The sequence below is a fragment of the Phyllostomus discolor genome, chromosome 3 (assembly GCF_004126475.2).
Source record: "Phyllostomus discolor isolate MPI-MPIP mPhyDis1 chromosome 3, mPhyDis1.pri.v3, whole genome shotgun sequence".
NCBI lineage: Eukaryota > Metazoa > Chordata > Mammalia > Chiroptera > Phyllostomidae > Phyllostomus > Phyllostomus discolor.
The window spans coordinates 113,088,747-113,101,312 of NC_040905.2; the positions used below are offsets into that span (position 1 = coordinate 113,088,747).

Here is a 12,566-nt window from a genome sequence, read left to right on the forward strand (position 1 = left end):
ATCTCATCTCTTCTCTTCACCTCTCCCATCTCACTGTTCAAGTCCAGATCCAGGCTGCCATCACACCCTGCCTTGGAGACTGCACTTGTCCCTTTAGTCTCTCTACCCTTTCTGGTCTTCTCCCAATCCTTTCCCGACCCTACAGCCTTGCGGAGAGCCTCTCCTACTTAAGACCCTCCATGGACTTCCCATTGTATTCAAACAACCACCCGCAGAGTGCAGCCTGCAGGCCTGCCCCGCCCACCCTTTGCTCTCCTGCCTGTGAGAGGCCCCTTTCAGACTGCCCATCCTCACCCAGTTTGGCGCTGGCCTCCTGTGGGAAGGAGACAGCCAGCCCAGCCTTGCTGTCGGCCTTGGGTTGGCACACAGGCATCTGAGCGACAGGACACTTAGGGGTGGTGCACAGAAATCTGAGCGACAGGACATTTAGGGGAACCGCCAATATCCCCTCTGGTGTAGAGAGGGAAGTCTTGGAGCATAGTGGACCCGCTCAGCCCTGGTAGTCGAAGCCTGCAGGGAGAGCATGGTTGACACAACCAGAGACTGGGCTCCTGCCCACGGGCCAGAGCAGCTGGGGCAAAGGCAGTTCCCAGGTAGAGGGAGAGCCAGAGTGGAAGGAACTACCTGTCGCAGCCATAAAGTGCCTGTCGAGCCACAGTGGCTGGGGCTGCAGGGGAAAGCCCAAGCAGGCTCAGCCATAGGGCGCCCAGGCGCGGATATGGACGCGCTTGTATTCCCTGGGTTCGGTGCCCAGTCCTGAAGGGCTGTTGGAGGGCAGAGGTTAAAGGTTTGTCGGAATGCCACCAACGCCCTGTCAGCCCTTGCTCCTCCTGGGTCCGCTTGGGAAATGTCCTCCATGGGACATCTGGTGGGACAGGTGGGAGGTTCTAGGGAAGCAGCGCCCCGTCCTCCATGTCCATGGAAGGCTAAGCTGTGGGAACAACAAATTCATTTGCTTTGACCCAATCTAAAAAGGGGAAAGGACTGCATTCTGGTTCTGGAAACCATCCTGAGGACTAGAGCTCCTCCAAGAAACCCAAGCACTTCTTGTTCCAATGGCAGTGGCAGGATTCCTAAATGTAAGCTGGACCCCTCCTAGGGGAGCGGTGAGTCCCCTCAATGGCAGCCTCACCTTTGGAGTGGGGAACCACACCCAGGTTCCAGTGTTTTCCTGCCTCGAGAGGAAGTGGGGATGAAGGGGCAAACAGTTGCTCATTGTGTCCAAAACATAACTCTGCATCTCAGAAATAAACTATTTTCTTTCCCCACCCTTTCCTCATGGGGAAATCTTACTGTCTCCCTGGAGCAAGTTTGGATCCTGGTGAGTCATCAGTTTTGATTTACCTAAAGTTTCTGAGACATTCAAGTTGTCTCAGTGATAAACTGGCATCAACTAGATCCGTCAGAATTTTACTTGTGGTCTGAGCCACTTTTTATCAACCATTTTGTCATTGAATTTACACAGACCATTCCCACTGCCTCCTAACTCAGGCAAGACTTAGATCCATTTAGTAAAATGTAATGAGAAATTGTATCAGTCTTTTTTTTCTTTTTTTAAAGAGTTTATTTTTTAAATTTATCTTTAGAGAGAGGGGAAGGGAGGAAGAGAGACGTCCAAGTGTGGTTGCCTCTTATGCACCCCCTGGTAGGGACATGGCTGGCAACCCCAGGCATGTGCCCTGACTGGGAATGGAACCAGTGACCCTTTGGTTCGCAAGCCAGCACCCAATCCACTTGGGCCACATCACCCAGGGCCAATTCCCTTTCGAGAACAGAAATTTAAGTTTTAATCAGAAGTGCTTGCAAGCTAGATTAAAGCCTTAAAAAAATGCTTCTAATAAATGCACTTTTGCTTTTAATTCATCTTGTTATACTTGATCTACTGACACCTAACAAAGGAAGCCCCCTGGTGCTAATTTGCTAGCTGGTTTTCTGTAACATACATTAAGACTTTTAACCTTAGTTGTTTCAAATGCCTGTGAAACATTTACAAAAATTACAAGTCTTAAAGCAGTGGTGGCAATTTTGCCTATTCCAAAATTGTATCAATTGATTAATTCAGTGATTATCAATAGCAAATTTCAGATTACAATGTTGACAGCCATAAATTCTTTCATTCATACAGTAAAAATTCTTTAAATTTCTGACAGGATTTTCTGGGGAGAAAAAAGCAATTTAGTGCTTGTTTAACACTTCTAGTCTCTGACACTATAGGCTTTGTCCTCATTGCTGTCTGGCCTGGCTCTGCTAGGCGTTTGCACATTGCTTAAATGTATTACCAATTCTCCACCAAGAAGCCTTTCTGCTGGTCTCCTGTGCTACATTTGCTATGTGTGACTGTTAAGATCAGTCCATATCTCCCAGGTCTCCTGTGTACCCATTTGAACTGAGGGGGCAGGGGTCTCTATTGCATCATTCTCCCTTTGAATAAACGCCAGTTGGAATCTATTCTGCTTTCTTTTACAAGAGGACTAGCAAATGAAAGTATGTCAACAGTGTGTGTGTCATATGAAAGTATGAATGTGAAAAAGCATACCCTTGGCCATCCCTTGCAGTGAAGGGCCTGCTCTTTCAGCCAGTGGAGTTTGAAGAAAATGTTGCAAGTATTATCTGCCCACAGAAGGCACAAATAGATACTTTCTATGTGCCAGGCACTGTGCTAAGTGTTTTACATGCAATAATTTGTGACATTATTTCATTAAAACAAGGCTGAGAACAGCTATGCATCTGAAATTTGCTAAAAAGGAGCTACACTGTTGGAAAGTACAGGCTCCTGTTGGAAAGCCTTTTTAGTGCAAAAGCAAATATGCAGGGGTCCTTGTTGCTATAAGCCTGAAGTTGCAATGCTTCAAGTGGGAACACAACCAGTTGGACACATCATAAAATCAACATGGGTGATATTATTGGGAGGAAGTAACAGGAGGGAGAATGAAGGGGGAGGGGTATTTTCCAATCTTATAAGATTTACAATGCAGTTTGCCATCTTAGCCAAAGAGAATCTTTAGTACCTTCAACTTGACACCACCCACTCATTTCATGGCATCAGCAGCTATATCTGATCCCTGGCCCACTCCTACCACGGTGGATCCTACATCTCTCAAATCCTCAACCCTCCACCCTCTGTACTACCACTGCCTTCTTGTGGATAAGAGAAAGGCAGAGAAGTGAGAAACAGTAAGTTTTTAAAAATTGATTCAGAAAACCAAGGAAAAACCCTCACTAAACTGAGGCAGGGCTGAGAGAAGACTGATGCCCTACTCCTAGAATACTTCTTGGTATTCTACCTCTTTCCCATAGACACATGCTCCTAAAATTATATTCCTAATTACCTATTCTAAAATATAATGCTTTCTGTCCTGGCTGGTGTGGCTCAGTGGATTGAGTGCTGGCTTGCAAACCAAAGGGTTCCTAGTTCGATTCCCAGTCAGGGTATATGGGTGGGTTGCAGGCCAGGTCCTCAGTAGGGGGTACACAAGAGGCAAACATACATTGATGTTTCTCTCCCTCTCTCCTTTCACCTCTAAAAATGAAACATTTAAAAATAAAATAAGATATAGTGCTTTCATCTAATAATCTGCCCTCCCCATATACCTTCTCTCCAATAATGGGCAGTAACTGTTATATCAGAACCATCTTTTCCTGGGAATCATTTGTAAGACCAAAATAAAATACCCTGTCTCTGAAGAGCCCAACCCCAACCTTCCTTCAGTTAACCTCCCCCCCAAAAATTCTAAAAAATTCAGACACTGCTGGACACCAAAGGAAAGAAAACCTTGAAGACCATTATGACATCACCCCAAGCAGCCACTGAGATTGACCCTTTGTTACTGAAGTGTAGCGGTCCTAGCTTGGAGTTGGTGAAGGCTACAATCCTATCATCCTGTCTGCTGCCATGTTTGTGGGACCCTTCACAACCAATCCAGCAAGACTATGAACAGCAGGTCCTCCAACCAAAGCAGATGGGAGACAGATCAACGCTGGAGGCCAGAACAAAAGCTCTCAATAAAGAGTCACACACTTTCATGTTTCCTGAAGATATTTATTACCATTGAAACATTTCCAACAAGAAAAGGCATGATTCCTAATTTTCCTATTATCCACATTTTCAAAGTCTTCTAGGGAACCCATCTTATATGAAGCCCCTTGAAGACTATGGAGCTCTGTATATCTTTCTCTGACAAAGGTGGAGGAACTCTTGATCTCTGCAAAGGGTAGACTAATTTGGACTCCAGCACCCTTTGCCAATTCCTAGGCTGACCTGCAAATTACTTCTTACTATCTTCCTTAGGTTTCCAGGTCCATTTTTTCTGAGGTGACACTGATATGCATGGCCTGCCAATGGGCCCTCCTGTCAGGCCACTGAGGGGCACTATGGCTTGCTTCCCCGTCAGGGCCTTTGGGAAAGGTACAACTTACCACCAGTCTTTCCTTGCCCTCAAGCTGGTTTCTCATGAGACTCACCCCCTCTTCTTTGGTCTCAAGGGCCTCAGGAGCTCAAATGCTCCTGCTGAATGTCCCAAGTGAGGAAGCAGTAACAAAGTCACATGGATTCCCAAAGTTGCTGGGAAGACACTGAACACAGACACAGTAAGGCATCCAAATCACAACTTGGCTAAATATATGAAGTGGGTAGGTACACTATGAGACAAAATGGACTTCACAGAGAATTCTGCCCTGAGCAGGTCACCTCAAAGACCTGTCACCCTCACTAGGCCAAACAGAATACCTTTTTAGTTTTATGCAAATCCTTTGCTGTCTCTGCACCTCCCTCATATAGACCACCACACACACTCATCCCTGTTACTCTTTATGTCAGCAGGGAAAGAAATACCAACTCTCAACAGGATCCTCTGAATATGCCACCTTACCTGGGGCAAAATGAAACCCCATGGTTTTTTATCCGGTGTGAGTTCTCTGATGACTCATAAGGCGTGAACTCCGAGAAAAGCTTTCTCCACACTCAGAACATTTATAGGGTCTCTCTCCTGTATGGGTTCTTAGATGACGAATCCGATTGGAGCTGTGAGAGAAACTGTCTCCACATTCATGACAGGTATAGGGTTTCTCTCCCGTGTGAATTCTCTGGTGCCTGATTAAGTTGGATCTATGAGAAAAGTTTTCTCCACAAAGGGTACATTTATATGGTTTCTCTCCTGTGTGCGTTCTCTGATGTCTGGTGAGATGCATGCCCTGTCGGAAGCTTTTCCCACAAGTCAAACATTCAAAGAGTTTCTTCTCTGCCTTGTGAGTTCCATGATTTGTAAGAAAGGGGCTGCTGTCATTCACTGCTTCCCCACACTCAGAGAAGGGGTAAAGCCTCTCTTTCTCATGAGTTCTTTCATGTATGACAAGGTGGGAACTGCGAGAAAAACTTTTTCCACACTCAGCACACTTATAGGGTCTCTCTCCCGTGTGAATTCTCTGGTGCCTAAGGAGATTGGAACTGTGAGCAAAGATCTCCCCACACTCAGGGCACTTATAGGGCTTTTCACCAGTGTGTGTTCTCTGGTGTCTGTGGAGGTTGGAGTTGCAAGAGAAGCTTTTTCCACATACATTACATTGATAGGGCTTCTCACCTGTGTGGGTGCGTTGATGGCGAGTCAGGTGGGTATTCTGACTGAAGCTTTTTCCACACTCGAGGCACTTATGGGCTTCCTCTCCCAAGTGTGCTCTGTGTAGTGATAAAAAGTGGGGGCTCCCACCAAAGATTTCACTGCACTCCACACCCATACACAGCCTTTCTGCTGCATGTATTCTCTGGTGCCTAATCAGGTTTGAGTTGTTAGAGAAATTTTTGCCACATAAGGGACATAAGTGGAGCTTCTTCCGCTGCAGTTCCTTTGGTTGTCCCACTTCTCTGCAACTTGTGGCCCCCACTAAGGACTGCTCCATCCGATCATCTGGGGGAGGCTCCCAATGCCCTTCTGCCCTGTCCCCAGGCCGTCCCTGCTCAGGACTCCAGGGCACCTCCCCTCTGGCCTGGCCAGGCAGAAGCACCTGCAGATGGATGCTCTCAGGGGAAATAGACTGAGTACTTTCTTCCCGAATCTCAAATTTCTCTTCCCCTGGGGTAGAGAGGTAGGGGGAAGGGGGAAGGAGAGGGAGAGAGAGAGAGAAAGAGAGAGAAAGAGAAAGAGAGAGAGAGAGAGAGAAACCAAACCTCTACATTATTTCTACCCTAGAGAAAAAGAAAATCCCATATGTCTGCTACTAACAGTAGATCAGAAGTCTAGAAAGGTTGCACCTCAGTTTGCCATCTTCCCCATACAGCAAAAGCACTCTGGAGAGGCATCTGGATAAAAGGTGGGGCCATTGCTCAGGCATCAGACCTCAGATCAGTCTTATTCCTTTGTAGGGGTCCCCATATCCATCTTTAACTGAGCCTCTGACTCTGCCCTTCTGAAATGGGAGGGATGGCGCAAAGCTACTGACTAAGATGTGCAAGTAAGCCCATGAGTGAATGCTTCCTTATGTTTTGAACTCTGGGTGCCTCACCTGCTTCACTGGGATGGAAGTAAGCAGTGAGGACACAGCACTCACTGTACCTCCCTGGCAGCCGTGACAGGCTAGCCCCACACCGAAACCCTCAAATCCCTCACTCCCATTGGAGAAACTAGCTAGGCAGGTTGCTCATCTTCTTACCTGAAGTGGGGCTTCTGGGGTTCAGTCCCTCCTTGCATGTCTGGACACTGGGATCCCAAGGTTTTCTTCCTTGTTCCACCTGAGTGCTCAGGGCCTCCTGATTGGAAACCTGAGATTCTGTTCACAATGAAAGAAATAGATTTCTATGCCACCACTTTCCTCCACCAAGCAGAGCAAACAAAGATAGTCTTATTCCCTGTCCTCAGTGGGTGGATACAGAGGGTGCAGTAAGCCTGACAACAATTACTTGGAATATATACACTAACCTGTTCCCAGTGGCTACCTCTAGAGAAAGAAATTGGGTGAGACTACAGTTTTCTTTTCACACTTTTATAGTACTTGGAGTTTTCTTGCAATGAGAATGTACACTGGTAATTAAACAAACATGGTCAGAGTAGTCAGTTTCTTGAGCTTCAGTTTAACATTGTAAAAGAAGTTTAACTCTTACATATAGAGAATAGAACTTACTTTGGGCAACTCCAGAAGGAGAAAATATAGTATGGATAATCAGAAAAGGACCAGGAGGTTCTGAAAGGACTCTGAGGTCAAAATTCCAAAGTGCCATTCCTGTGCTATGCTAAAAACAAAAACCTCACTCCAACTCCAGCAAACACGGACTTAAAACAGTTTAGTTCTAAGAACTTGTGATGCAAACTTCTCTTTCTATTTGGCACTCACTGAAAGAGCTGTGCTAAACCTAGGGCACCAAACCACAGCACAGTGATGGAAAACATGGAGGAGGTCCTAATGAAGGGAACCAAACAAACCTAGCCATGACCCCTTTGCAGAATTGGTGCAAGTAAACTGATAGCTGTGCTACTCTTTACGAAAACCTAATATATGAAAGCAAAGTCCAGTGTGACTCTTCTACTGTGTGTGTGTAGATGTAGTCATAACTCTAATGGACCCATTCCTATCTTAGGTTGTTTTTTAAGACTTCCCCTAACTTTTATTATGAGACTTTTCATACACACATAAAAGTTGGTGGAATTAAACAATAACTGCATACCCTCCATGTAAATCCTATGAGTTTTGTGTACACTCTTCACCTAAAAAACTGTTTTTGTTTTTTGTTGTATTTCATAGGCCTCATTTTAAATCACTGCATAACAAATCAACACACAGATGCATCTTAATTTATGCTTGATTTATCTAGTTCCACTTTTAGATATATTTATCATTTCCAAATTTCCATAAGGTCTTCCCTACTTCTTGAATTTTTAAGGGCTGGGAGAGCTGCTAAACTGGAATGTTGATGCCACTGACACTGTAATTTGTGTTTTGGGGGAAGGGCCTAGGAATACTAATGAAGCACAGAAAACACAAGTGACATCAGAATAATAATCACCTCAAAATTGCAAGACATTAAGAACTTACAATTTCACAGCATGTGGTTGGGGTGGGTGGGGGGCAGTCACCCGATTTGACTCGTTCTGCCTTGGGAAATCCATCAAGGCTCAGACTCCCTGGCTTCGGTTCTGGCAGCTGGGGCCCGTAAGTGTGCCAAATGTACCACCTGGAAGCGGTTTAATTGATCCTAGTTCAGGGGATTTTAAACAAAGGGAGGTCTTCTGGAAAAATCGGGAACTTATGTCTGGGAGATGAGTGGGTAAGACAGAGGAACCTGGTCAGAAATGGCTCAGTGTTCATTCCTGGAAAAGAAGTCCTTACCCAGTGAGTCCACATTCTCATAACTCTCCTGCACCGTGTCCCTGGAGACAGCCCTCTTACTAGGATCCTGATGCCCCCACTCCTCCTGGGAGATGTACATAGCCACGTCCTCTAAGCTCTCAGGCAACTGAAACAGCACAAGATCTTCTTTAGCCCCAGAGACACCAAGAACAATTCAAGCAGAGTCATGGGTTAAAGGGGCAAAACCCAGAGTGCTGAGGATACATTTCATGGAGAAGAAGGACACAAGACCTAGGAGTGAGGTAAAGAGGACTCATATAAAGAAAGTGGGGGAGACAGTGGTGAGGGAGAAAGGATCTTCTCCAAGTGGCAAAAGGACCCCACCACCACAAGAGCAACACAGGGCATGGGGGGTGTGTGCTGGGGGAAGACATTGGGAACTTCCACATCACCTGGGGCCCAGTCATCTTGTCTTCCAGGTTTCCTTCGGGAGGAAAGAGAGAAAGCCAGGGAGCAGATAATGCTGAAGGTGATAGAAATCATGATGAGAATGGCATTCCTAATTCTTGGCAACCCAAGGATTATTACAACACAGTATCCATTCCCCAACACCCAGTCTCTGCTCTAAGGATTGAACACTGAACAAAAGAAGGCAAGCAAGGCGTAATAAAGTCATCTCCAAAATGATATCCTAAATGCAGGGTTAAGGGTAAGAATACCAGTATTCTGCAGCTTCAAGTCCTCAATCATTCACCTAGTTCTAATTGTCTCTGTTCTGCATATGAAAGAGCTACAAAATCTCTTTACCTCCTCCCACCTCCAAAAAAACCCAACTAACACTGCTAGGTATTTCACTCCACTCTGGGAACCCTGAGAGCAGAAACTCCCTCTTGCTGTCACAGGTGCTCCATCCTGCTGATGTCAAAGGCAAACCCACAGCCCATCCTCCCTCCCACCTACCCAGATGACTGTTCCTCACCCCTCTCCTTTATAGCCTGTGGGTCCCTTTTAGGGCTGGGGCCTAGCAGCTCCTGCAGCCGGGGCCCAGGGCTTCGCTCAGTCTCCACTGGCTCCAGCTTGAAGCTCGGTGACTTTCGTTCTGTTTCCAAAGACAAAGGCTCCTCCGAAAGCACTTCTGTTCCCAGCCCATGGTTTGTGACCTGGGAACCAACCCACATTACTCATCATCACAACAGGGCCCCACAGGAAAGAAATTAGTACAGAATTCTGAGGGCAAGCTTTCAACAGCGAACCACTGGTGATCCCTTTGGGCCCAGAGAGAGAGAAGGATGGTTTCCACTACAGGCTTTTCTGATCCCAAGTGCATGTGAAAATGGGGGTGCATGGTAGGGGTAGAAAAGTCCACTCCCAGAGAACACCTGCCCCACACAGCTCTTCTGGACACACCTCACTCCCTCCTGCTTTCCCTCACCTTTTCTAGATGCTTCTACCCCTCACTATTGGATAAATTCAAACTTGGGTGACCCTGGGAACACAAGTGCCCTCAGAGCCTCAGTGCCAAACTGGTTTTCTAATAACAAACTGGGAGTCTGCAGTAAACTCCCACCCAGCTCTGCACTGGAGACCAGACTGCTAACTCTAAAATAACGATAGCTAACAGCTACTTAGCACTAACTTTAAGCCAGTAGTGTAATCAAAACTATATGGCCCTGGCCAGGTGGCTCAGTTGGTTGGAGCATAATCTCAATACACCAAGGTGGCAGATTCAGTCCCCAGTCAGTCAGGGCACATACAAATATCAACCAGTGAGTGCATAAATAAGTGAAACAACAAATCAATGTGTCTCAAACTAATTTAAAAACAATGTCTGACTGTAACAACTTGCTTGACTGCTTTTCACCAAGGAAAATAAAAAAATACTGCTAAAAGTGTGATTCAGAGAGTAACGTGACTGTTTAAAGCAGTGATTTTTAACTGGTGTGCTGCAAGAATTTAGGAAAAACAAAAACTACATGTTGCTCTCCCTCTAACGGTCAAAGCAACACTAGGAAGGAATTTCATCACTCTCATTTTACCAGTGGCGTATCTGAAGCTCAAAAAGATTCAGTAACTTTTCCAAAGTCACAACGCTATTAAGAAACAGAGTGACGGATTTGAGTCCGGGAGGGGCTCACATTAATGCAGGGACACTGACTCCAAATGGAAATAGGGCACTCTTTACTACTCACTCATTCGGGTAAAATCTGGATGATGTATGTTCCGAACTAAACTACAAAAAGGCTTCTTGCCTATGTAAGGCCCACTCAGGGAAACCAAGTAAATTCGTATGCGGAGCTGGGCCGGCACGCTAATCCCAGTCGGGGCCAAACCCCAAATGCAACTCTTTTTCTCACCTGTTGCCTCAATTTCCCAAGCTCTCTCTGCATATCTTCCACAAGGCTCACTGCTTCCTCACCGCTCTCCGGATGCAGCTCCTGCACTCTGCTCTGAATCTCCTGAGGCAGGATGATGAGAAACTGCTCCAGCACCAGCTGCTCTAGGATCTGCTCCTTGGTGCGCATCTCAGGGCGCAGCCACCCATGGCAAAGCTCCTGGAGACGACTGAGGGCTTCCCGGGGCCCAGCGGCCTCTTGGAAGCGAAAACGTCTAAAGCGCAGGTGGGAGGCCTCCGGGCTGGGCCTTGGATCCGGTGGCAGCAGTTCCTGGCTCCAGGCGCAGTCCTCCTCCAATTTCACTATCAGGAGCCCTTCCTGGTCCTGGGAGCCCAAGCCCGACGCCATCGTCCTGCACTCAAAGTGCCTTACCCCAGAAACCAGGTGAGCCCTTCTGCAAAGGAGCCCCGGCTTCACGCAGCGACGGCCAGCGTCCGCAGGAGCCAGAGGACCCTGGGCTTCAAGTCCCAGTCGAAGAGCCAGCTCCAGCCGGATCGCAGCCGCTCCCGAAGCCTTGGCCTCAGTAGGTGCCCGGGGCCGCCGCAACAGCTCCCTGCCAAGGCCTCCCCAAGACCTCCCTAGGGAAGGACCTGAGCGCCACGCTTTTCACAGCGTCGCGGACTCACGCAGAACTAAACGTTCGGCGCGCACGCCGGAAGTTTTACCGCGCAAGTTGAGCGTCCACAGCCAAAGGCGTCTGCTCGAGACCAATTTCCAGGTCTCGTTCCGAGAACAAATAACGCCCATTGGGTAAGATTTCTCCAGATTCCGCGCCGACCAACCAGAAAGGAAGATTTATCTGCAGGACGGGACGAGCGAGCGGCCAATTCGAGACGAGAGGCGGGGCCGCCCGGCGAGCCCCAAGACCTTAGGTTCCTTGGGGTTGGCCGTGGGCGGGATAGGTTTGCTAAATCGATTTGTAAAAAAAAACTCAAAACTGTTGTGACCGGCAGGCTACCTGGGACAGAATTCCCCGGAAAGCTTGCTAAGATACAAGTCCTGGAGCCAAGCGAGCTCCAGTGCGTCAGAGTTTCGGGGTGCGCTCGGAAATCCAAATTGTTAACATCCCGCCCCCACCCGAGAAATTCTTCACCCATAGCCTAGTTTGAGAGTCGTTGTCCCGGCCATAACAAATTTAAAGGTGGTCTCCATCCGCTCCAGTACGTTAGGATCACAGGTGAAAGACCTATCTGCCCCAGGAGCCTGCGAAACTCAGGAGCAGGTGTCCAAGAGCCCGTACGGCTGCCTGGTCGAGGGCGGGAAATGAGCTGCCCCGCCCAGGTCAGCGGCTCTGCGGGGCCTGCTGGGAGTTGCAGTCCGTGGTGCCTCAGGCGACTGCGCTTGCGCCTGCGCTCCGGGAGTGCCGGAGAGATGTAAAGCGGTAGGGGAGCCTGGCTGCGGACCAGGCCCCCCAGCAGGGGTGTGTGAGAGACAACCACACGTTGATGTTTCGCTCCGTCTCTTTCTCCGTTCCCCTCTCTCTAAAAATAAATACAGTCTTTAAAAAATAGGGAGGGAGGAAGGGAGGGAGGGAAATCGTGGATCCCGTGTGGTACTGAGGCCTTCGGGCTCTGTGCTGGTGGCAGACATCTGGCTAGCCAGGGTCCTTTTTATTGGGCATCTAGAGGTCCCCGAATGGCGCTAGAGACTTGGCCGGGCACCTCCGGCTTCCGATGGATTGATTGGTTGATCTATCTATGTGTTTGTTTGTTTGTTTTTGGCTCCGGATTTTAAACTTGCCTGGGACGTGTACTTCATTCTTCTAGCCCTGCGGCCTGGATCTTATTCATCTTCCTCCTAGCTCGGCCATGAACCTGCGTCGTGAGAAGTAAATGCAAGCAAACCCAGAGGGCTGGTTTCCTGACTGTGCAATTGAGTGCTTTGTGCTGTTGAGGGGTG

The 12,566-nt window shown here is 47.8% G+C and overlaps 1 protein-coding gene across 5 annotated transcripts; it reads right to left on the reverse strand.

Moving 5' to 3' along the window:
• Window positions 1-406: 406 nt before the first annotated feature.
• On the reverse strand, window positions 407-11,927 carry ZNF263 (zinc finger protein 263). 5 transcript variants are annotated; one of them, XM_036019953.1, is made up of 6 exons: window positions 10,629-11,927; window positions 9,254-9,434; window positions 8,727-8,797; window positions 8,314-8,440; window positions 6,643-6,759; window positions 407-931 (listed from the first exon to the last, which is right to left on the reverse strand). In XM_036019953.1, the coding sequence occupies exons 1-6, from the start codon at window positions 11,013-11,015 to the stop codon at window positions 927-929; spliced, it is 888 nt and encodes a 295-aa protein (XP_035875846.1). In that variant the 5' UTR covers window positions 11,016-11,927; the 3' UTR covers window positions 407-926. The 5 variants fall into 5 exon arrangements, with proteins under 5 accessions (XP_035875846.1, XP_028366155.1, XP_035875843.1 ...); XM_028510354.2 differs by lacking the exon at window positions 407-931 and adding an exon at window positions 3,737-6,065 and having other exon boundaries at window positions 10,629-11,918; XM_036019952.1 differs by lacking the exon at window positions 407-931 and adding an exon at window positions 5,464-5,671.
• Window positions 11,928-12,566: the final 639 nt, after the last annotated feature.

What these genes read in the sequence shown, in the direction of transcription:
- ZNF263 (XM_028510354.2), bottom strand. Translation starts at nt 11,015, where the DNA reads ATGGCGTCGGGCTTGGGCTCCCAGGACCAGGAAGGGCTCCTGATAGTG. An exon ending in TTGGGAAATTGAGGCAACAG is followed by an intron (nt 9,435 to 10,628) that starts GTGAGAAAAAGA and finishes GTTGGTTCCCAG; the next exon opens with GTCACAAACCATGGGCTGGG. An exon ending in ACAAGATGACTGGGCCCCAG is followed by an intron (nt 8,441 to 8,726) that starts GTGATGTGGAAG and finishes GTGCTGTTTCAG; the next exon opens with TTGCCTGAGAGCTTAGAGGA.